Source organism: Xiphophorus hellerii, chromosome 1 (assembly GCF_003331165.1).
Source record: "Xiphophorus hellerii strain 12219 chromosome 1, Xiphophorus_hellerii-4.1, whole genome shotgun sequence".
Classification (NCBI taxonomy): Eukaryota; Metazoa; Chordata; class Actinopteri; order Cyprinodontiformes; family Poeciliidae; genus Xiphophorus; species Xiphophorus hellerii.
Window position 1 is genome coordinate 28,830,693 of NC_045672.1, and position 24,266 is coordinate 28,854,958.

The 24,266-nt window shown below is 37.2% G+C and overlaps 1 protein-coding gene across 1 annotated transcript in view; it reads right to left on the reverse strand.

Moving 5' to 3' along the window:
* Positions 1-11,067: 11,067 nt before the first annotated feature.
* tshz2 (teashirt zinc finger homeobox 2) overlaps positions 11,068-24,266 on the reverse strand; it is a 54,463-nt gene continuing 41,264 nt past the window's right edge. Inside the window, exon 2 of the mRNA XM_032558675.1 lies at positions 11,068-14,822. Within this exon, the coding sequence (XP_032414566.1) occupies positions 11,782-14,822 (3,041 nt within the window). The 3' untranslated portion in view covers positions 11,068-11,781. The remainder of the gene's footprint in view (positions 14,823-24,266) is intronic.

Consider the following 24,266-nt stretch of genomic DNA (forward strand, 5'->3'; position numbering starts at 1 on the left):
TGAAGTTACAGTTTATCCTCAAATAATATTTAAATCCCTTTTGTCACCAGCACACTGATAGGTTGTGGCATTTTTTCATCCTTTATTAAAGTGAGTTTCTATATTCTGCATTAACTCTTTAGGTATATCTAAGGAGATGAATGGAACATAATGATCTGACACTAAATGAGAAAACCAAGCAGTATAAAGTGTGACTTATTTAAATAAATACACACTTTCAGTTGCAAATAGATTGTTTATTGGGGAGTCAATTAATCTGCTTTCTTTACATGGAATAAATATTGATTAAGTAAAGAAACTCTGGCTTTCAAAGTTAGCAGCGTAACAGGCTTACAGGCGCTGAATAAGATTATACTTTGACATTTTGTGCAAATATCTTAGTACACTTGAAATAAGACAAAACTAACTTACAAATGACTTTTCAGCAAAATATAGGAGCTGTTGCAAGTTAATAATTGATTAATATTGATCAAAAAGTGGCACATTATTTCACTTATAACACAAGCATTTTTCCGATGGTATAAGTGAAATAATCTGCCAATGGAACTAATACATCTTGAACAATATTAAGCAATTATTGACTTAAAACAAGCTGTGATTTCTTGTTGAAAACTTACTTATAAGTTAGCTTTTAACTTAAGTCAGTTTATTAGATCTTACTGCTCTACCTGTTGTGATTCAAAAGGTTTTGTAAAGACAACCTTAACATATTTTCTGTTATATTTAAGGATTTAAAAAGAACTGTATGGTCTCCTTTAATTTGAATAAATCAAGTAATTGTCGCGTCTAGAGCTCAGAAATTATCTTGCAAGAATAAATAAAAACACATTTCACAAATTAATTACTATTAATTAACACGAGGTGCTCCAAAACCAACCTGCTTATTTAATATTTTCCCATCTCATTTTTAGGTGCAGCTGTTTTATTGTGGGTTTTATTTGTTGCACCTCTCAGCGTAAAGCATTTGAATAAGTGAGTGACTCACTGAGTCAGATCTGAATATCCTCTCTGCTCCTGTCACAAGATCCAATATGATCAAACATGCTTCCAGATATAGAACTTATTTGCAGCTCATTTATGGATTACTCAAAGCACAGGCCTGTTAAATGAGTTGCATGTGTTTGTAATCTCATAACGAAGCCCTCTAATAAGGGAATGTGTCACCTATGTCTCTGGTGTCTGGTCATTTTGCCTTTTTCTCTGCTAGTCCACAAATGCTCGAGAAGCACAGGCAGCCAGTCGGCAAGAATTAGAGCAGCGTCCATGATTGTGCTGACGTCTGCAAGGGGCCGGGTTGGAGATTAAGCCCAATAAAAATGTGTGATTTGTTGCTTTCATATTTGGAGGATGTCAGCTTCAATTTGAGCTAGCACACTGCCTCGAGGCAGGCTGGGTGACAAACATGAAGGATGCACTGATGAACTGCTGGCAATCAACTGTTAGTTCTCTCATCCACTATACGACGGCGGTGAAAGCCTGCACACATTGTTAAACAGAGGTTCGACATCATTTTATTTGAATTTCATGTAATAAATCAGTTAAAAAGCAAGGAAATTGGATTCAGTTAGTCACCTTTTGTTCATCTATTTTGCTGCAAATCAGAAGCCATTTCTTTGCTTTTGTCACACTATTCTCCCATAAGGAAAAACTTGCAATTTCATGCTGTTTCACAATCTTTATTCCGCATTATATATTGTTAAAGTCCCTCAGTTTAGCATTCATATACAGTATGCGAGCATTTCATGCACTTTATATGACAATCGGATGCCTATAAGGATGTTAGGATATTTTAAAGGTGCACATATCAGCACATTTCAGAACCAGAAAACCTCAAAATATTAAAAGTATAAATCATAAATCAACCACATTCAATTTTCCATAGTTTTGTTTTTAACAGAAAAGAAATGCTAAAACACTATTTTCTAATACAAAGAGCCTTTTGAGTCATGATCACTAAAACTGGTAGGCAAAACCACAAAAACATGTGTTTTCTTGACAACGGAGACATGTTGAATGGACGTGTGACACAGTACCGGGGCATCACAGAAAATGATGTAATGAGAACTTTTAAAGATGAGCTATAAAGGACATGTGGAAGAGCTCCATGGATGTAAACAGGTGAAGAGGATGGATTTCATCTCACACACAGTAAACAGTCTCTATTTTGGAAACAATTTTTTTTTCCATAATTATAAAGTCCGTGGAATCTTGGATTTATGGAAAAGAACAAACCTGAGGGAAGATGACTCAACAGGCTCTATAGTTAGTTGAGTGGGTAGAAAACAGCCAGACCACTGTCACAACCACAGCTGTTGTTTATGAGCATTTTCTTTACTACATAACAATGCGCTTTCTTTTACTGCCATTTTTACTTTTTATGTTCGTTTTGTCTGCAGGTCAATTTGGCTTATTTTATAACAAATTACAATATTATTGAAAAGTTCTTTTTTTACACTAACTTAACTGATAACGTGAAACACATTAAGCAGATCGTTGCTTACTGTAATATATGATTATATAAAGCTTACATGACATTTAAATTAGAATATAACATCAGACCAAAAAATTGTTACACAGAAATGTGGGCTTTATAAAAAGTTTGTTTAACTCCTACTTGATTTTTTTAAAAGGTATTTTAATTTGAAAAACCAGCCTCAACCTTATTTTAATGACTGTTTACAGCAGCTATTGAGAACAAGACACTTTACAAAAGTAGGAAATTGAACTAATCATACAGGCAGCTTCACTGTCAGCTACATGCATTCCAGATTTATGATAATTATTAGTATAGGTTCAACTGGTAAAATAAATAAATAAATAAATAAATAAAGGACAAGTGGAAGAGACAGTAGCTAAACAAAGATTAGCTACTGACTTGCAGCAATCACTTCTCCTGAATGAGCCTGCAAGAGTGGACTGTTGAATATATTGAGTCGATAACTTAGCAGCAATCCCTCATACTGAGCCTGCATGCAGCATCAGCAGAAAGGATGAAAACACAACATCCGCTAATATATGGAGATTCAAATAAATCAATACTGAGTCTTTCAAAATTATCCTCCTACATGTCAAAGCCATGTTAACTAACTTCATTTGTGACATTTTTTTTCTCTGTGTCTGAGTCAAATGAATGACAGAGTTTGAATGCAGTTGCAGCGTTTCAACATGCCTAACATCCATTATATTATGGCTGTTAGCTGGAAGTGATTTTTTACGACCAAATAACATGTTGTGTCGAAACTGACTTCTAGAGTTCCAGTGACACATATTTGAATTATATTTCAACAGTTATATAACTGAACTAAACTTGTACAATGTGGTTCACAGTTCAGATGGGTTTCTACAAAAATATGATGATACGCCTTAACAAGCCTATTCAGAACCAGAGTAACTACGTCTATCTTAATCCTGCCATCGTTTTTGTGTTTTGAGTAGCAAAAGAAAAAGCAGTCCTTCTTTGTGGATGAATAAAATACAGACTGGGCTAATGATTTTTTTTAAAAAAAACTTTTAAATTCCTCTGTGGGATGCCGGTTTGTTTGGTCTCCAACCTACTACTCTCAAACTACATTTCTCCTGGCTTCCTCCTGGTCAAGTTATAAATCTTCACTGTATGAGCTACAGTTTGAGCTGTGGAATTTGCAGTCACTACTTTTACCTTTTGTGGACATTGTGTTTTGTACCTACCAGAGTTTTATGCTCAATGTAACCGTGTTACTCTTTAGGAAAAGTTCAGCTGCCTTGTACTTTTTCTTTGTACTTTTCTCAATTTCAGTCATGAAAATTAATATAATTATAGTAACAAACAAGCCTGAAGACAACTGAATAATAAAAGTTGTAAAAAATTATATGTCAAGTATTCAGCTGTTGTATTTTACCAATACAGCTGAGTCTGTTTGATTTACTAGCTTGTCATTTATGTTACTAATGTGGAGATCATCATAACAAATCCATATTTCAAGTGGTAGAAACATTTATTAAATGTTTATGGCATTCAAATCTAAATTTAAAAAGTAAATGAACATAAAAAGGGCCTGCAAACTGAAATGCAGCCCTCAGAATCGGGCTCACTGGCAATGATTCAGAATTTAGAATATTAATCAATAATCCCTGTTCGAAGCGTGGTAATAGTGAGCATCTGTAATTATTAAACAATCATTACACAAGAAGAGCAAAAGGCCAGAAAAAAAGTGAGGAGAAATAATTAAAAAGCCAATCAGGCGGAGGGTCTGAGTCATCTGAACACGATCGGGAGTGAGGACAGACGGATGGATGGACTGTTTAAGATTCTGGAAGTTTGGAAATATCTCATGCATTATAGCTGAAGCCCCACCCCTGGTTCCCCTAGTTTAATCCTTTTTGCAAGTGCTTCATCAACCTTCAGCTTTTCTGACAAGACAGAAGTTTCAGCATGTATGATTAATAAGATACAAATGTGCAACTGATATTTGATAAATGACTTGGGTTTCATATTCATGATGTACAATGAATATGCAGCACCAGGGGCTTAGGCCTACTTGATTGATCAAATGTATTCCATTCATCACTTACTTTTGCTTAATTAGCATATTTGGAGCAACACCATTAACATGGGAGGACTATGGGCTATTTGGTAGATATGATGTATGTAAAAGAGCAGACATACATGCAGAACTCTTTGTCTTGTGGCGCTTCTGTTTCCAGCCGGGAGAATACATTATACAGCAGATTTGTACACTTTCTTATTAAACACAAAGCAGCATTAAAATATACGGTTTTCCACTGTATTTGTTCAGCCACATTTGTGACTAAAATTGATGTCACTCCATCTTCAGTAGTTCAATTTAGGACAATAAAATGTTAGATAACTACTTTGCGAACAGGAACAGAGAGATTTAATGCTCTTTCTGGGATATTTCTCAGAGGGGCGTAATAACCTGGGGACTTTAGGGAGAATAAATGGGAGAAAGGGGAGTTAGGATGTGGGTCATTATAGCTATAAGTTCTAAAGCCCTTCATTAAACACATGAGCTAGTCATTACCCTGCTGCAGCGTGATGAACATTTTGAACCCGTCTCCTGCCCCACCTCCGGTTTACATGCCAGATGATGCAGTGAATCCATGCCTGTCTGGCACAGGGCAAAGCTAAGTCAGGCTCAGTGTAAATGTTTCCTGCGTATCCAAGCAGACAAATTCTGATGCACATTTGCCCTATTACAGCACATCAGCGTCAGCCGGATGCATACTAGTGCAAGCACGGAGCGTACACTTTATCATTATTTGATAGTATTTTTAATGACAGACTGACAAAGGATTTGCAAATGTGAGCCGCCGTCAGTTTTCGTGAGACTGGGTTTAACTCAGACTGCAGAGCGAGAAATACCCACGTGAATAATCTGATTTTTCAGCCAGGCAGCTAAAATGGCTTTGAAAAGTTACTTATTGGAAACAGCTTTATGTTTTGAGTTAGGCTATGTGAAGTTTTAGAGGTATACCACAAGACATCAACATCATCAACATAAGGTATGCTGCAGAATACAGACTTTTTCTATTCATTTTACTGATCATTTTTCTAGATATAATCACAAATAAAATTGTCTAAATCAAGATATGTTTTAAAATACATTTTTCAATATATACAATTAAGGGACTCTTAAGGGATTCTTCACATGTTAGAATGATATTGGAAGTAAATTTAATGTTTGAGCTCTTGTGTTTTGAAAATGAGAAATGTGTCTTGGCCTTGATACAATCGATGGGACGAATGGGGAAGATAAATAATTTTGCGCTTCTCTACATTAGGAAGAAAATTTGATATTTACTATAGACCAGCTGTTTCTGATCTAAATTTTATTTTATCATGTACTTTTTAGTCAAATCCATATTCCGTGGAGTACTAGCAAATAAATCATAACAAATACATCTAAAAGAAACAAATGTTTCTCATCAGATATGACAACATAGCAATATAACACTGTTCCATTTATAAAACCAGAACGGACATATAAATGAGCTTAGTAAGAGAAAGTAAAAGTTTATAACAATGCATTGTTTTTAATGTATATGATTTTTAATTTGTATTTCTGTCTTTTCTTTCTGATTACCGAAAGCATAGCTTCTTTATTATAGACACACAGGAGTCTGTTTTGTGGGTTCACTGGTATTTCTGGTTTCCAGTTATTAATCATGGTGATGTGATCTCTCATAGTAATGTCAAGTACCAGATTTAGCCAAATGACACTTCTTGTTGCACCGCTGTGATACATTTTGTTTTTTAATTTAACACACTGTAACAGAGTGTTTACTGTTGGTCACTAATTGATTGGTACAAAGTTATTTTTGATGATGTTAACAATAGGCTTCAGCAAAGAGTTAGCTTGTTTGGAATTATTCAAACAGCAAATTAGCCAGTGTCTTGACCATTTTGCAGCTGCATGTTGGAAAAAAATATATTTCCTCCCAATTCAGTATAAATAACAATACCTATATATTTTAACGAAATGTAAAAAAAACAAAAAAAAGGTACAGGTTAGCAAGGAAATGTTAATGGTTAAGCAGAAAAACACCTGGCCAGGCCTAACTTTCAATGGAAGAAAAAACAGAGAAAGAACAGAAAGTTATTAGAAGCAATAATTGCACAAAACAGATACTGGAGCTGAGTGAGGAAATTGAGCTTGTGGAGTACTAGGGGTTAAATAAACTTATTAATATACCAGTTGATAGAAATACAAACAGTTCAAAATTTAAACCTGTACTACAATTTTGATGCAAGTTAAACGTTTTACATTGAGATGTCTGGTTGATTTTCAGGTGGTTAGTCCTAACTGGTAATCTGCTTATCAGAAACAAAACAAATCTGATCTTTTTTCTTTAAATCTAATTAAGCTATTTAGGAAATAAGCTAATTTTAGAGTCAGCTGGTTGTTTAAAAAGGAACTTTGTAAAAAAAAAAAACCTTCTGGGATAGAAAAAACAACTTTATTATCTGCTATTCATCCAGATTACCACAAAAGTAGTATAAATCCAGCAGGAGACGGCTGGACATTTTGCAGCAAAGTGGTTTTGTTTTTATGCAGTAGCTGGATCTGGAAATGTTGACAGCTTTTTGGAAATCTGAGGGTAAAGGTAAGGATCTATATTCTCCGGGGGATACATACAGGAACTGGGATGAATTCAGCTGCTAATGCTAACAGCCTTAATTGCAAAATATAAGATGTCAAAGACAGCTTAAAATGTCACCTCTATGATCATTTTATCTTTAAAAATAACAGCAGCTCCTTTTAAAAACACATAGTGTGTCATCTCTCTGTCTAATGTAAATAATATTACACTTTAACTATGGAAAAGCTTCTATAGGGTTCTAGATCGGTAAAATGACTGGATACAAAACATTTATAGCAAATCAAAGATTTTTCCTAAATATACATTTAAAAACAAAATATTTTTATGTTTTAAGGTGAGGGGAAATAAGGTCAGAAAGCTGTAACCTGTCCTAATATGAAAAGGAGAGGCTTAATTTGTACAATTATCTCTGTAAAATTGAGCTGTTTGGGAGAAAGTAGTTTTAGTTCAATAAAAACATTTTGTAAAAATAACTGATTTGATCTTTTAACGAAAGCTTAATTTCTAGACAAAGTAGACAAAATATTGTTGATGTTAATTGCAGTTCTTTAAAAGAAACTGGAATAAACATCTAAGAAAAATTGAAGATCAAAACCTGGACTTAGATTCTGTGACTCATGTATCTCCAGAAACAATTATCTAAGAAATGCTCAGATATTTTGAAAATTCACAGTCATGGTAAAAATGAAGTAAACCTCAATTAATTTTAGAATTTCACATATTTCTAAGAAATTTTGCTTGAATCTTGTGCACTCCAAAAAACATCCAAAAACTTTTCCATTTTCACTTCTTCTTTGATAAAACGACAAAAAAAAAAAAAACAACAACCCTAGAATGACTTGAGGGTGTATTGTCGGTTTATAATGACTCTACTTTTAAAAAATGAAAATGAAATACAAGAACTCAAATTGAACTAAATACAGTAGTTTAGTCAGACATTGCATCATTTCTGGAACGTATTGGCAAATGTATATGTTCATTACAGGATTTATGTTTTTCCCCTTTTTTATTTTGACAGTATTTGTTTTCCATACATTTGTCCCATCCTCTGCTGTGGCTGCAAAAACAGATCCATTTTCCTGGTTTCCTCTGAACTGTGTTATGTCTGTTATTGATGGCAATCAGTTTGTGTTTGGGCCTTTGTGTGCCCAAAGGAGGCTGACTGTGCTTTGTAATTAGCCATGACATGCTTTATAAATGGTGCAATTAACAGCGTTTATATCCAAACATCCTAAATCAATTAATATAAAGCACACTGAGAATTATGAGCCTATTTCACTTGATTTTACGCAATGTTTAATCTGAAGTATTTTTTTTAAAGATTGAAAGGGAATGTGTTAATTTGAGAGGCAGATCAAACTACTATATTTGAAACAATTGCTTCAATAATTCACATAAATGCTATTGCTTTACATCTGTACACTGTTTTGTGTACAAACAGCAGATTTAATCAAAATTTAAATCAAAACCAGGTAAATTTTGACAACATTTTGTGTCTAATTCTCTATGCATGATTAAGTGTTTATTTCTTAATAAAATCAAACAAAAAATGTATTTTAATATGTTGTGTGCATCTTATTTTCAGTATCTGGTGCATAAACCCGACTTGAAATGTAAATGATTAACCAGTAACAGCCACAGTTGTGATCCGTTCCTGGACCAAGCATTCTGCTGCAGCTTAAGAACAATGCCTGCGTCAATATAAAATAAGTTCCTCCTCTAAAACATAATGGCCCTACAGACAAATCAGAGATCCATCGGCAAAGAAAGGCACTAAATAATTTATAGCTTTAATCTGCTCACTGAGGTGTGTGGTCTTTGACAGTAATTATAAATGCAGGGAGAAATTATAGCTGAATACTTTAACTGCATTAGGAGTCATCTGATGAACAACGTGATTGCCTCCTCATTTCCAACAATAGGGGGCAAGTCGGTGTCACAGCATTCAAATCACCACAGAGCCCATGTGCTTTTCCCCATTTACCATCAAATGTCACTTGCCTGTTATAAAACAGAGATTTGATGGGTGGAGGTAATTGAGGACTTGATTGCTTGAAAAGAGATGAATTGCATAAAATGTTTATGAATTTAGGAGGCAATTATTTTTAATAGCTTTGAAATAATAGAGCTGGAGGAAATATGTTTAATTGTTATGATAGTATCTTGCAGCGGCCGCGGCGGCAGCTTTCACGGGGAAGCAATAAAGTCTGACAGGAGGATATATCTTTCAAGTGTATCTAAAAGTCATAAGGTGAAGAGAGGATTGTGCTGTGCTGTAGAGGATGGTGATCTTTGTCTTATATGTTTTAAGTTCTCAGTGGATACAAAAACATGATGAGACAGATACTGTGAGCTTCAGGTTAATGCTTTTATTTAGTGATGGATCGAACAATCAGTGAGTGATTGGAAAAAGTTTCGACCAGTGATCTTTATTAAATATGTCAGTATTTAAAATTTCCACCATTTCTGGTCGGAAGAACTCATCAACAAACAGATCCACTTTGATTTTAAGATAAGTCTGAGAAAAGTTGGAGATACTTTCTGAACTGAAACTACAAACTGCAAAAAATGTGTATTTGATTTTATGTTTGTAATATATAACCGTATATAAAATAATTAAATGAGAATATGGAGGCAGAATCTGAAACTCTGACTTATTTGTAGCCATATTATTTCCCTTTGGTTTGAAACTGGCTTATTTTAAATATTTTGCTTTCATTTATAAGAAATGCAGAAGTGGTGTCTGTCATCATAACCATTAGGTTTTTTTTTTTCCTCTTTATTATTTCCCCCCAGTCTGAAAATGAATAATTAACTAAACAAATACATAAACAATACAATTTGCTGCAGTATCTGCAAAAATATTTTGTACACAACAAAAATTTATTTTATTACGTCGCCTTTTGTCAGCCCCTCAGCTACAGGTGTCCATAACTAATCCAAACCTCACTACCGATGGTCTGAATACTAGACTAATGTTGATCAGGTAGAGGCGAAGTTAAGTTTGTACTTTATTGTTTTTATTTTTCTTTGAGAATACAAGTACATGAAAAAAGAAAATGCAGGTACATCTCAATAAATGTTCCCATCATCAAAAGACTAATTTATTTCATTAAAACAATTCAAAAATTAATCATATTTTTTATATACTCATTACAGAGTGAGAAATATTAAGTACCCATTTTTTAAATTTTTATAATTAAAGTATGCAACGTACCACTCCCCAACCACCAAAAAAAAAGAAGTTTCTCAGGAATAAAACAATGTACATGTCCTGTTTTGTTCAAGTATGGTAACGGTTATACCTGTTGATCGTTCACTTTGCTGTCACCTTTTCCTTCCACTCAACTTTCCATTCATTTGCTTGGACAAAGCGTTTTGTGAACAACCAGTTTCTTTAGCAATGGCCTTTGATGGTGTTCCTTCCTTCTGTCTAGTACAATATCAGTGTGTGAGGAAAGGTGTCATCGTTTAGGGCAAAATTATTTATACCACTTGAAGATTTAGATCTAAAATGACTTTACTACAGCCCCCATGTTTGTTTTTTATAGGAAATGAAATAGACGCACTTCCCTGAGATTCAATCAGAACAATCTAAAAGACTGATGTATCTTCCTGTAAAAATAACATAACAACATTAATAAAAATAAAAGATGACTAAATCAACAAGGAGGATAAATATGACTTTCACTTTTTAAACTGAAATACGTTTACGTTTTAATGACATTCCTTTTTAATCAGATACACCCAAGTTTGTTCTGTTCACTTGTGAAAGAAAAACAGATTTTTTTTTGTTTCTCTAAAAGTAAGGAGCAGGAAAATGCTATAAATTTAGATTTTTCTACATAGGTGTACACCTTTGCTTTTATTACTGATCAAATCTATACAGAAACTTGCATGTCAGCTGCAAATTGTGTAAAAAAAATAAATAAAAAAATCCCATTCACAAAACACAAATACAAGCCATTATCAAATGTTAACTCTTTATTTGAATAAGTAAAAAAAGGTGCAGGTAATCACAGGTGTCATGTTGTTCTCATTGTTGCATGAAACTGTCTTTTTATGTTTTCCTAAAATATATTTACATGTGAAATGTCCTTGCTTCCAAACGGTCTAATCATTTTAGAGAAATGTACATAATCCGTGTCTAAACTGGTGATTAAACATTTATTAAAGTGCTTTTTATCGTCTTCTATCATTGCAGCACAAAACATCTTTACATAGCGATATACTGTACAGTTCTGCATGTGTGTTATCATTTCTCAGGCTACCTGCTTCAAAAGCTGCACATCTGTGCAGATGTATCACAGAGGTCGTACAAGTAGTTCAATTAGCTCATTATTATTTTTTCCTTTAGAATACAATTGAAACTTGACATATACAAATAAATAGTAGTCATAGCCAGGGCTATTGCATGCAAACATCAGCAATTATGTTTCTTCAAGCAGTAATACATTTCATTACTGGTGGTGCATTTGAGCTGGGTGCAAAAGTATCTCTTAGTGTTTCCTCAAACAACGTCTAACCAGTGTGTCTCCGCTGAACTCCATGAGTTTTTTTCTGAAAGTCATGTTGATGCACACTATACAACGCTAATTGAAAAATGGTTGAAATATCTGACCCGTGTAATAAAATGAAAAAGGAAGAAAAGGATAAAAGTTAGAATATCCATATAAAACATTACTCCTTGTCCATTTCCACATATTGTGAATGGTTATCAGGGGACTTGCTGTGAGTTTTACTCAAATGGAGCTTGACTGCATGATTGCTCGCAAATGTCCGACAGCAGAGCTTACATTTAAACTTTGAGTCAATGTCTTCCTCTGACACCAGAGAGTCGGTGGCTCTGATGCCGAGAGCCTTCAGCATTTCTGGCTCCTCCACCTTTGTCTGGTGCTCTACCGGCATTTTGCACATGTCTTTGATTTGGAAACCCAGATGGGATTCTAAATGGGAAATGAACGTGGTTGGTGACCTAAACTGGGAAGCACAGTCATTGCAGTAGAAGATTGGATGGCCAGTGTCCATATTCTTCAGGAACTTGGTTCCTCCTGTTTTCCTCAGCTGGTACTTTACATTCGCTAGCCAGTGGCTGATGGTGGTCATCGACAACCCAGTAAACTTGGAGATGTGCATCCGTTCCTGAGGGCCAAGATCTGAGAGCAAATACTTCCCCTCAGACGTTTGGAAGAGGCTGGAGGCAAACTGAGCTTGCAGGATGAGAAGATGGCGAGGATTCCAGTTCGATTGCCTGCCTTTGCGTTTGTGGACGGAGTACACCTCAGCAGACACGTCCTCAAAGCGTCTGACGTCCGACTCCAACTTCATCGTCGGAATCCTTGATGGCAAGGATGGTTTTGGTGTTGTGGCTTTTGGAAGAACCTTAACCATGTCAGCAATGTCAGACAGAGCGTATTTCTGTGGTATTGGTGTAGAAGGCCCTAGCAACAAGGTGCTTGCCTTGCTGTGCTTAGATTTAGTCAGATCTATTGGTTGGTCATCATTAGCCATGAGGAAAGTCTTATCAGGTCTGTTTCTTATAGGACGTCCGAGCATTAGAGGCGGCTTCTCATTGCCCCGGTTAAACTCAGCAAAAATAGACTGGGCATGTGCAGATAGTTTATCTGCTCTTGAGTTATTGGGTTTATTTGCTTTGCCCAGATGATTGTTCAGAACTGACTGTAGCGCACTAAGAGGGTTTATGCCAAGCATATCTGGAGTGTCACTGAGAGGCTCTGATGTGGTGCTGCGTCCGTTGCTGGCAGCGGGGCTCGGCGTCTTGCCTCTGTCAGAGAAATCTGGGCTCAACTTCCCTTTGATCGCTTCACTTCCTTCATTCATGCAGTCTGCATCGAGCTTTGAAGAGGAAGAGGAGTCATCCTGACAATCGCTGTCATCATTCTCCAGCAGATCAAACTTAATATTCTGACTTTCTTTACCATCGCTAATGCCAACCTTTTCTTTTTTGATGTCCACGTTTTGATGCAGTCCCTGGGGAAGCTCAACTCCCAAAGCGCTGTGGTACAGTTTCCCCTTTGGGGCAATCGGCCTCAACTTGTGGTTAAATGTCTGCTTTAGCTGTGCAGGGGGAGACGCAGAGAGAGAGGTGTTTTTGATGATGCCAGAGAGCTGATAGGCAGCGTGGATGCTCGGGTAGGCACTCCAGCTTGGTGTCCCTGTTTGAGCCTTATTGATAGCAGAGGCCACTGTATTGGCTAAAGATTTTAGGATGTCCCCTCCTCCACCTGACTCTTGTTCAAGGTCTTCCTCGCGAAGATAGGGGTATTTAAAGACTCCATTGCTTTCTTTTTGATCCTCATTCTCCTGCTTGTCATCTTTTGTTTCAGTTTCTTCCATTTTGTCTGATGTTCCTTCCCCCTGGCTATCCTTCTCAATGCTTCTAGGGGAGAGGTTTTTCGGCGACACCTTTTCTCCTTCAGTGTCGTTGGCTGCAGGCTCAGCTACGCCCTGGATCTTCTCCACAGCCAGTGGGTCAAGTGCTAGCTGTTTGCCCTTTTTAGATGCAGAGTTTGTGACTTTGATGAAGTGCCCAGTGACCATCATGTGCGTGGTAAGCTGCTGCAGTGTGTCATGAGAGCTTCCACACTCCATACATTTGAGAATTTGAGACTTACATGTCTCAAACTGCCATGTGTAGCTAGCTCCATTCTGATATCCGTAGCGATTATTGTTGGCGTTTGAAAGGGTGGCGGTCCGCTGTGCCTCAGAGTAGCCAGATACACCAGTGGTCGAGTCTGGAGAGCAGGGCCTTGTTGTTTCAAACACCCGTTTCTTTGCTGGTGGCAGCAGTTTGGGTGTAATCACTGGGATTGGCTCTTTTAAAGGCACTTTTTGGTAATGCTTAGTTTTAATCATATGCACACTTAGATCCTGCAGCGAGTCAAAAGAATGGCCGCAAAACATGCATTTTAAAACTTTCTGTGCATCCTCCTTCCCTTCCATGTCTTGCAAATTTCGCTTTCTAGATTTAGAGGATGAGGCTGAGGAGTTGCTCTGCTTGCTGTGGTTATTATCTTGATAGTGTCCAGTCTTGTTCATGTGGACAGTGAGCTCCACCAGTGTGTCATATGCAGCGCTGCAGTCCTTACAGCGGAAGCGGCTGGCTCCTGTGAACACTGAGCCACAAGGTTTGGTGGTTTGCCTATAAAGGTGAACGGAACTGAACAGGTTGGGCTTGGATGCAGGTTTCGGTGAAAGCGTCTGCTGCAAGGTCTTGGAGAGCGCGTCCTGGTGCCAGTCAAACTCATTCTTGCTGCTCCCATTGGTGCTGTCACAGTTGGCTTTGCTAGTATTTTTGCCCACTTTTAAGTCTACACCGATTCCAGTCCAGTAGGAATCTGACAGAAAGTTTGCATAGGCTGCTCTCATTTTCTCCAAGCTGCTGCCTGACTCCTCTTTGTGTTTCGAACCACGACTTTCTTCATCCCTCTGGCTCTCTGGCGGTGAAGACGTTTTAAAGTCTGAGAGTCTGTCACTGCTGTCGCTGAGACGAGACTCCAACTCCAACTCCTGATTGGAAAGCACGCTAATGGGGGAGTTCTGGTTGCTGTAGGTGTTGGTACTCTTGTTGTCCAACTCTCTGTCCTCACATGCCTTGGGGCTGGTCTTCTCTGAGCATTCTTCTTCGGTTTGAGCTTCAATCTCACCATCCTCTTCTGGAATGGACTCCTGGAGAGGAGCATCTTCATCTGGTTCGTACACTGAAAAAAGAAAAGGACAAAGAAAATGTGCATTAAAATACAATGTTTACCTCGCAACATCTAATTTATGCTTAGATTTTTAGTGTGTGCAACAGCAACCTATTTAGCTTGGTTTTATGTTTGGAGGTCATTATACTCCTGAAAGACACAGTTGCGACACATTTTCAGTTGCACACTCCTCATTTTTACTTAAAATGTCTTGACTCCATGATGCCACGCATTGTAATTAGGTTCAGAAGGGCAATTGTAAGAAAACAGGCCCACAGTATCAGTAGTCTCTACTATACAAAAAAGTGGTGCTTTCCACATGTTCATCTTTTTCTTTGTCGGTTTCATTTTACTGACGTTACCATCCGCCTTAAATTAACACGGGTAAAAACAGGTTCTCATTCAATGGAAGCCGTGGATTACTATCTAGCAGTTCCCAAACACTTTGATTTGACACTTTTTTGATAAAAAGACAAAATTTTTATTTATTCTGTTTTATTTATTTTAGTTTTATTTAATTACTATTTATAGTAATTGTTAGTAAGGTGCCAAGAATTTTTAGAATATTTTTTTTTAATATGGGAAGGTTTTCATACAGAACAATGTACTCAAATGACCTATTTTTCTGAAATATTCAGTGCAAAATATGTTGTTTCTAGACTTTCTACACATCTTTATCACTGGTGGCAGTAAGAGTAGAGGTTGCTGAACATTTAAACATTCTGTGGAGTATCATGTAAATAGTCATTGAAGAAATATGACGTTAGATGCTTTGTGCTTGGGGAAGCTAGGAGAGCATAGCTTAACATAATGCTTTTACTAACAGATTGCTGCTGCTGTAACAGCACCATTTGATTCACGACCCGCCATTGACTTAATGCTGTGTCCAAGGGTTTCCTGGCCTCAAGTTGAGATGTTTACAACAATCATTGGCTACTGAGTGACAAAAGGAAATTGATTCTTCTGGGGCCTGTTAAGTGTTATTGCAAATGACCTATTCCACTGTGATTATGGATGCCTCAAAATTGCAATGGAAATGTGAGCCTTCTGTTCTGGGAAACATCTCATCCTCCCTGAAGCTACGTGTGAGGAATGGATTTACACGAGTCGAGTTATTCTAATGTTCAGCATCAGTCCAGAAATAACCTAATAGGCCTGCATGAACAAAAGCAGAAAAACAGTACTTCATGTTCTGCTACAAATACAAGATCTTAATATTTTGTTGACAGTGAAAATTTAAATATGTTGTTGATGCGGAAAAGCTTGTTGAGAAGCTGATTCAGTTATCAGAGTGTATTGTACAAAATTTCCGAAGATAACTGGCAATCTGTCACGTCATTATTTTTTCCCTGACAGTCTCATAAAAAGCAATTACTTCTTTCATTATTCATATGTTTGTTCCCCCAACTCTTGGAGCACAAACATTATTGCTTCAATTAACAGATAATTAAACAACAGAATTTCTAATTGACACATTTCCCATCATCCAATTAATGGAGGCTCTGACTCAGCACTCCAGGAATTTCCTGCAGCTGCAGTGTTGGCTTCATATGGATTAAAACAACATTTTTCTCTCATTACATGTTTGAATTATTTGAAATTTAGCCACTGATAGCCCCTGTCAATCATATCCCTGATAACACAATACTGCAGCTCTGTAAAAATGTATGCATGTTTGCATTTGTCTGAAAATCTATTCCCAATTGTAAACATAACGTGAGCAAGGGGCCCTTAAAGAGGAAGTACAAAAATATAATAGTAAAATTAGTCTAATGTTCTGCAACAACTAAGTTTTTACAAAAAAACAACAAATGTTTTTTAATAGCACTGTATCTCTTAATGACATCTGCCAATAAATGCAGTTTGTCAGGACTGTCGCACATCTTTTGAGATACTTTCCACCTCACGGTCATGCAGGAAAAATGGGCATTTTAGGAGAGACATGGCAGATGTGCTGGGTGTTAAATATGAATAGGACATAACAGCCCTGTCCAGGCACTTATGCATTTCATGTGGTTAATATTTCTCAGCTGAATAGAAGACTGTCCGCAGAGGGGATGGCTGCAGCCGAGCACTCAGGCGTCCCGCACCGGGCAGCCCATAGAATGTCTCCATCACTCTGAAAATAAGACTTTTTTCCCCTGTATCAATATTTCACAAGTGCCTCGAGAGAAACCCTGGAGATGAACTGGTTGCCGGCTAATGGATGAAGATGGAGATGGGATTCGGACTTTCAAAAACAAACATGGGCCAACTGAGGCCCAGTGAACGAGAGCGTGTATACACACACCAGCACACACTGACTCATAAGCATAGATGCGCTGTGACCTTGCTCAACTGCACAGGGTTGTTTTGATTGGCTGGATGAGATCAGGGATGGAGCCCAAAACACCCTTGATGCTAAGGGAGAGAGTTGTCATGAGCACAGAGATATGTTTTATTTATAATCTTATATATAGTATTCACAGTGAAGGAGAACAGAAATGGCTGTGACAAGCTCCAGGTTGATGTCCTCCCTCTTCAAAGTTAGCCCTAAAAGTGAAAGACTGCTGGGAATGTTCACCAAAAGAGGGGAGGACATCCCGTACGCTGGTGGCTCTTTTCTAATGCCCATCTTCTGGATGAAAGAGTTAGAAGTACAGTGCCTTGCAAAACTGTATAATACAAGTCTTTTTACGTGCTGTTAAGTTAAAATTACAAATATGCTTGCATTATATTGTTTTTTGCAACATAAAAATTAAGTGGAATGAAAATATTACATAGAAATAAAAGGTTTTTTAAACAAGATGCTTTGGAGAGAAAATGTGAATCTTCTCAAATTCTCAATTTAATTTAGGTCCCTGCTTTGACTAGGCCATTCTAACAAATTAAAAGTTTTGATCAACAACTTTCTGCTGTACATTCATAATTGTTCTGCTGGACTGTGCTCCCTTGTCTCTTGTGTCATGTTTTATACAATCATTAACATGTTTTCTTCTAGGCCTGCACCCCCATAGCATGATGCTGCCACTATCTTTTTTTCATGGTGTGGGTGATGTATTCAGGGTGATGTGGAGTGTTAGTTAGAAGTGCAGTGTTTGATGTTTAGCAGTTTATGATTGCTAAACATCAGAAACTGTATATTTTCACTATAGGAGATACAAAATAAGGCCTAAAATTATTCATACCCTTCCCAGATTTAGGTCAAAAGTAATCTTCCAATTTTACCAACTTCCATCTTTTGACTGAAAATAATGTTAACATTTTTGCAGAGGGAGGTAAATCTTAGGGTAATGGCAAAGAGACCGTCCAATCTCAAAGATTTGGAGTTCATCACCAAATACCAGAGAAAATGTACAAAAAAGTGGTGAGAAATTATACGAAGAGTTTGTCTGCTGTAACAAAAAATAAAGATGAAAAAAGATGTGCAATTTACTTGTTCCCAATTACTCTTTTTTGAAGATTTTTTAGACAAAGTCAACATTTTTATTACTGAGTGATACCACATAAATATGACAAAAATTAAAAAAGATAAAAATTTAATAGAATACATTTTGTGATTTGGATTTTCCTTGAAGGTATGCAGTTTCGGTCTAGTACCTCTAGGAATCCACAGTACAGGCTCTGACCCCTTACTGTACCAAATTTCACGCCAAAAATTGAAGCATAGAAATTTTGGAAAGGTATTAGTTAATAAAGTCCAGGCGAACCTTCCAAATGTGTTGTTTTGGAACATTTTGGCACCATGTGTGCAATTACAAATTTCTTTGTTCCTTGGTCTTCATGGAACTGTTCATTAATGTTCTTCAACAAATCTCTCATATAAAATGCCTCACATAAAATGGAAGTTAGTTACATCAGAAGTACAACTTTGAAGTTGTAACAAAAAGTGTAAATTGTAGGGCTGGGCATTGATTGCATTGTTTATCATTTATCATGATAAGTTTCTCATCATGATAAGAGTTTTGATTCATCAACGTCACAATAAATTCCAATTAATAACACTAAAATCCCCCCAAAATGTTCTTATTGTCAGGATTGATAGTTTTACTATTTTTCTCAATAAAACAATTAATAAATATCAATAAATTTGAAAGTACAGTAGCTTAGTGATACAAATCACACTTGTTTATGTGACTGGTGACTTAAAGAAGCATGTTACAAATGGGTATGGTTTTCAAGAGCATTATTTATGTTTGTGGTTCTATAATTGCTGTAACACACAGTCAGTCATACATTCACCTAAAAAAGAGATAATAAATTGTTCTTATTACCACTTTTATCATTATCACAATAGTACCGCCAAATATCATGATAAAACTTTAAGTCCATATTGCCCACCCCTAGTAAATATATTTGCAAAGCACTGTAAAAGTCGAAATAAACCAAAGTAAAAGTGCAATATACAAAGAAAGGTTTTCTTTTCCTGACTAGTCACATAAACTTTTATTGATATTAATATGTATGTTTGTCCTATTCTTGGTATGTGAGAGTGGAATTGACAGAGATTAACAGCTGCCCTTCCTGCTGTTCTGTGCCTTTCTATCAGATGCCCTAAGCAGCAGACATCCAGAGGCACCAATTAACCTTCTGGAAGGGATTGCTCCGAGAAAGCTGCATGCCTGACTCTGTTTCCCGCTCTGTTTCTAACAGTGCTTTGCCAGCGTTTGATCTACTACGGCGCTGCAGCAAGTCCCAGTTGCACTGCTCAAAAACACGAGAGCAGACTCAAAGACAGTGACAAAGATCACTGACCTAAGATCATTGCTGAATATAGCAAGGCTCCAATGAGGCTCACAAAGCAGCATTGATCAAAGAATTCATGCACAATCTGATAAAATAAAAGTCAACACCCGGTATTTTTATATTTCTGCCAAAAATAAAGAGAAGGAAATGCCTGCTTTGAAAATGAAGCCAAGTAAGACAACTCCTCGCCTGACCGGCCATAGAAAACAAGAGGCTGGCATGCTTGCCTGAGATTTAGCATGTCATAAACTGCTGTAAAGCCTCCAATCTGTGTCACGACAAATTTATATCTTCAGACAGAGATATGCAAAGGTCAAAAAACCTGAGGTGTCGATCGTAAATCAGACGGCTGAAGTGTTTATAACCTTTATCCGTTAGAACAGACTCTTGGCATGGAGAGGCCTGGATTTACAGAAGCAGCGGCCTGATTCTGGGCCAAAAGACTTTTTCTCTACATCCAGAGAGACCAGCTAGCTGCATAAAAATTACAGATTCATGGCTGCATTTCCAACTGGACTGGCGCTAAAAGGCTTACATGACAACATATTTATACTTCAAGTGTAAAGTATTAGTATCTTCATAGAATACAATCTCATATCCTTTCCAGTGAGTGTATTTGAAGGGTTTCTAGTGTACAGCTCCCTCGACACTTATTGGTACTCCATGGTAGAGATGCATACAAAGCTTTCAATAAATTTTGTAATCTTTAATTACAAAATTAAAGATTTTGTACTCACACTGAAAAAAACCCGAAATAAAATGCAACCTTTAATTTGAGGACATTTATATGCATTGGGGATCTATTTTCACATAAAAATGATACCTATTGGCCCTTCTATATTTAACACATTCACTTCCCTGTTAATAGACCTGTTTTTATAACATTTCACAATATTGGAGCAAAATGGACAGATGGATCTTTGACTATTATTCTTTGTAAAATGGCTGCCAATAGTTCTGGGTCCTACCCACTTCTCTTCAGCCCATGCCACAGGTTTTCTGTTGGACTTAGGTCTAGCCTAGGAAAGGCTATGAAGGAATGCCAAATCTGTGTCATATGGTTTGGATTATCATCCTACTGAAAGACGTAAAATAGATCTATTGTCAGTTTTCAGACAGTTGAAGGTGCCATTCACTCTACCAAGATTCCCAAAGCCGTTGGTATAGAAACGGGCCACAACATTACAGTTCCTCTAACATGATTGATACTGAACATAAGGGTTTTGCTTTCCATCAGGTTTACTCTGCGTTTTTGTTCCTTTGAAGCCAAGGCATCATACAACACTAAAGAAATTGAAGTCCCAGTTGAATTTGGCAAATGATACATTTACGTTTGTGATGGTAGGATGACAAACTTGCATTCTTCCTTAGCCAGTAATTACATTTTTTAAAATAAACTTCTTAATATTGACTCCGACTGTAAAATATGCTAGATTTTTTCTAACCATTTCCTGATTTGTGAAGGTTAATCCTCAGAAACCTTATTTGTATGACATGTTTTCTTGTGTTTTCCAATATTAAGAGGTCATAAAACAAATAGAGTCCAGACTGATCACTTTAATCCTCCTGTATTCTTAACACAGCGGTCCTCAGGAGGATGGGTGGACAGGCTTTTCCTGTCAGACCGTCAGTACCCAAAACCACACAGAAGAAAAACTCGTAAAAGCGCATGGGGGGGTAAGCGTAAGAAACTTATGGGGTCAAATAACCCCATGTCTAAAGACCATAGGAGGGTTAAAACAGTGGACTATAAATTAAAAAATATCCCATTACACTTACTTTCTTTGAATTGCATGGAGTGTTTTTGTATTATGCTGTTTGAAAACCAGTGAATAAGTTGAAGATTGTTTCCCCAAATTTTTAATTATGAAATTATGCTACTGTAATAAATGATGGATTTATTTTCAAGGTGTTTTTACAAAGTACAAACCACGGAATACTTCAGTTGCATTTCTTTTTCAAATTAATTTAAACAAAAGTTTGAATCTTTCTAACATTTTCAGCTAGTGTGATTCTATTTTAGGGCTTTTTACACATCTTTAACAGGTCTGTCAATAAGTACGAATGACAGCTGTGAAAGAGTGGTTCCAACATCAGGAGAAACTTTTGTAATGGTGAGAACATCAACATGCAGCCACCGGAAGGTCAACATTTCCTTCATTAATCTGACAAGCCTCAGAGAGTTAGCACTCTGACGAGCGTGGCTAACGGACAGCTTCAATCCCCATCGCAAGACTCTGTAAGCATCCGAGGTAACACTATCTTCAGAGAAGATTGGGTAATTCATAGGTGCCGGTGACAGGTCTGCACGTCTGTGCCACTTTCCCCACCGCTCTCCGCTTGTCTCAAGCTACAGTTTTTGCTGCTCGCAAATCAATATCTCTTTTTACTTCTCATTGATTGCTTAGCAGTGGGACCAACCTAAGCAGGACTGTTATGACATTTCTAGATTTCCCCCTGTCCTTGGAACAATCAATTACACGAGCATGGCAATCAAAACCTCTTTGCAAAATGAACCTGCTCCATGACATTTTCATCTCCCGGATTTATGCCATGAGAGAGGAAGAAAAAAAAGAAAAAGAAAGAAAAAGAGGAGAGAGAGAGAAAAGGAGGCCTGCTGGATGGGCAGAACACACTAACAACACAGGTCAGTCTCCAGGCTGTCTCAGAAAATCTAAGATTGTGTATCTTCTTTCTCGTGTAAATTATAGAGCCAGCTAATTGTGCCTGTACGTTCTGAAACTCTTAGTCACAGCGCTCATCTGCCGTTATAAATAGGTGTGAAATGTCAGTCAAAAAGTACTCTGAGTGCAAAAAATAATTCCCAACAAACTTTTCTGTGCTTGCAACACTGAAAACAGGATGGCATGCTTCCCAAAAAATAAAGACCCAAACAACAAAAAAAAAACAAGCAAGTCACCCTGATGTGATTTCTTCCGTGAGCTATCATTAGAATGAGACTCACATGCCACCAGGTTTAAATATTTGACAGTGATATCTGACTAACTCTGCAAGAAGCGTGTGTCACGATCAAATGCATGCATTGTCAGAGATCCAGATGATTGCCTTGATGACATGTCTGAAGTTAATTCTGAACCGAATCACATGAGAAATGGTGAAGACCTAATTTGGAGCCCCGGAGCCATCTTTAAGGATCTATAAACACCTCTCTCTGGATTGTTCCCTGTCAGGCAGAAGGCACCCCGAGCCCAAGGACACTGCGGTGCGTCGACAGAACCATCAAACTCAGAATGCACCTTTTAACAAAATTTGTCTGGGGGTTAATTGATATCACAAAGAGAGAGTTTTCAACTTGCTTTTAAACAGGAGTGTGTCATAAGATCTCTCATGAGTATTATTTTCTAACACTTCTATGCTAAGTGATTCTAGTGATAAACCTCAATACAGAGCAGACAAACTGTAACTGAGTCTACCTCTTGTTGTATTCTAACAGCACACTAGTATGTATTCTGGGAAAAATACTAAACAAAAAGAAGGATTAGATAATATGAAGTGGGTTTAAAAGCAGCCACGAGCATCCAGAAAGTGGTTTTGTTGGATCTTTTTAAAGCTCTCAGTACAAAACCACGAGATGGAAACAACTCTCTCAGTTAATTTTTGTATGCATGAAGGAGATGTTACTTAAAGCGCATTACGTACTTCACTAAACACAAGCTATTCATGCAGATAAATGCCTCGCTTTCACCCACCCTCAACTTTAATATTTAATAGACTAATATAATCAAATGAAAAGTCGCAGCTTGGAGAAAAAAAAACAGAAAAAGAAATGGACAACTTGAGGACAGATTGTGAACACAACAAATGGCACAATGTGCTCAGATGGACCCCGAGCCAGATTAATAAGATAGGATCGCAAATATGACACCATATCCTGCCATCTGGCTGTTCATTTGGGCAAAAATGATCACAATAATTATGGCAATTAATCAAAAGTGTTTTCACAACCAGCACTCTGTTAACTAAAAACACAGAGAACCCTGGAATACACAATTAACACATTAACATTAGGCGTGCTTACTTTCAGTTACTGTGGAGCATTTTTCTGCTGGTTTCTAAAAGCCTGCCTGTGTATGCTGAACGGGAGCTAATGGTGGTATTAAGTGAGCCAAACCAGGCTGCAGCACCTCCACTCCAGGAGCTCCTTCTCTCCGTGATGTCAGCGAGCGACGCTGCTCCTTTTGATGCCTGCTAGAAGCTTCTGCACCCATCAGTCGGCCCCTCAGTCTAATTGGAAGTGAGCGGTGGGAGAGCACGGCGATCTGCACTCCAGCACCCAAGTCATCATTTTAAACTTGCCACTGCTGGCACACATTGCATGCTGCTACCTGGTGTAGCCCTGCAACAAAAAGAGTCTTTTCAGTGAAGAAAGACAAAAATATGTCCAACAGTCCCATCCTGTCAAATAGACTAGTTGGACTAATGAGAGGGAGGTCTTTAGTACTGCAGCTACATGTGTAAATCTGCAGTTAGAATTACTGTGTACTTTTGAAAATAAATTCTAGTGAAACTGTGCCATCTTGAGTTTGTATTTTTAGAATTTTTAACGTTTCCATGTATAAAATACAATGTGTGACAATTCAAAGCTGCTTTGACAAGCAAGGACTTAAAATGTATATTGAATAATTTGAACATAAGGACTTATAAGGCTATGAACTTGTCCAACTACAATAAATAATATCTAAGGGCAGGAGTTTGTCTGAAGTAATTTCT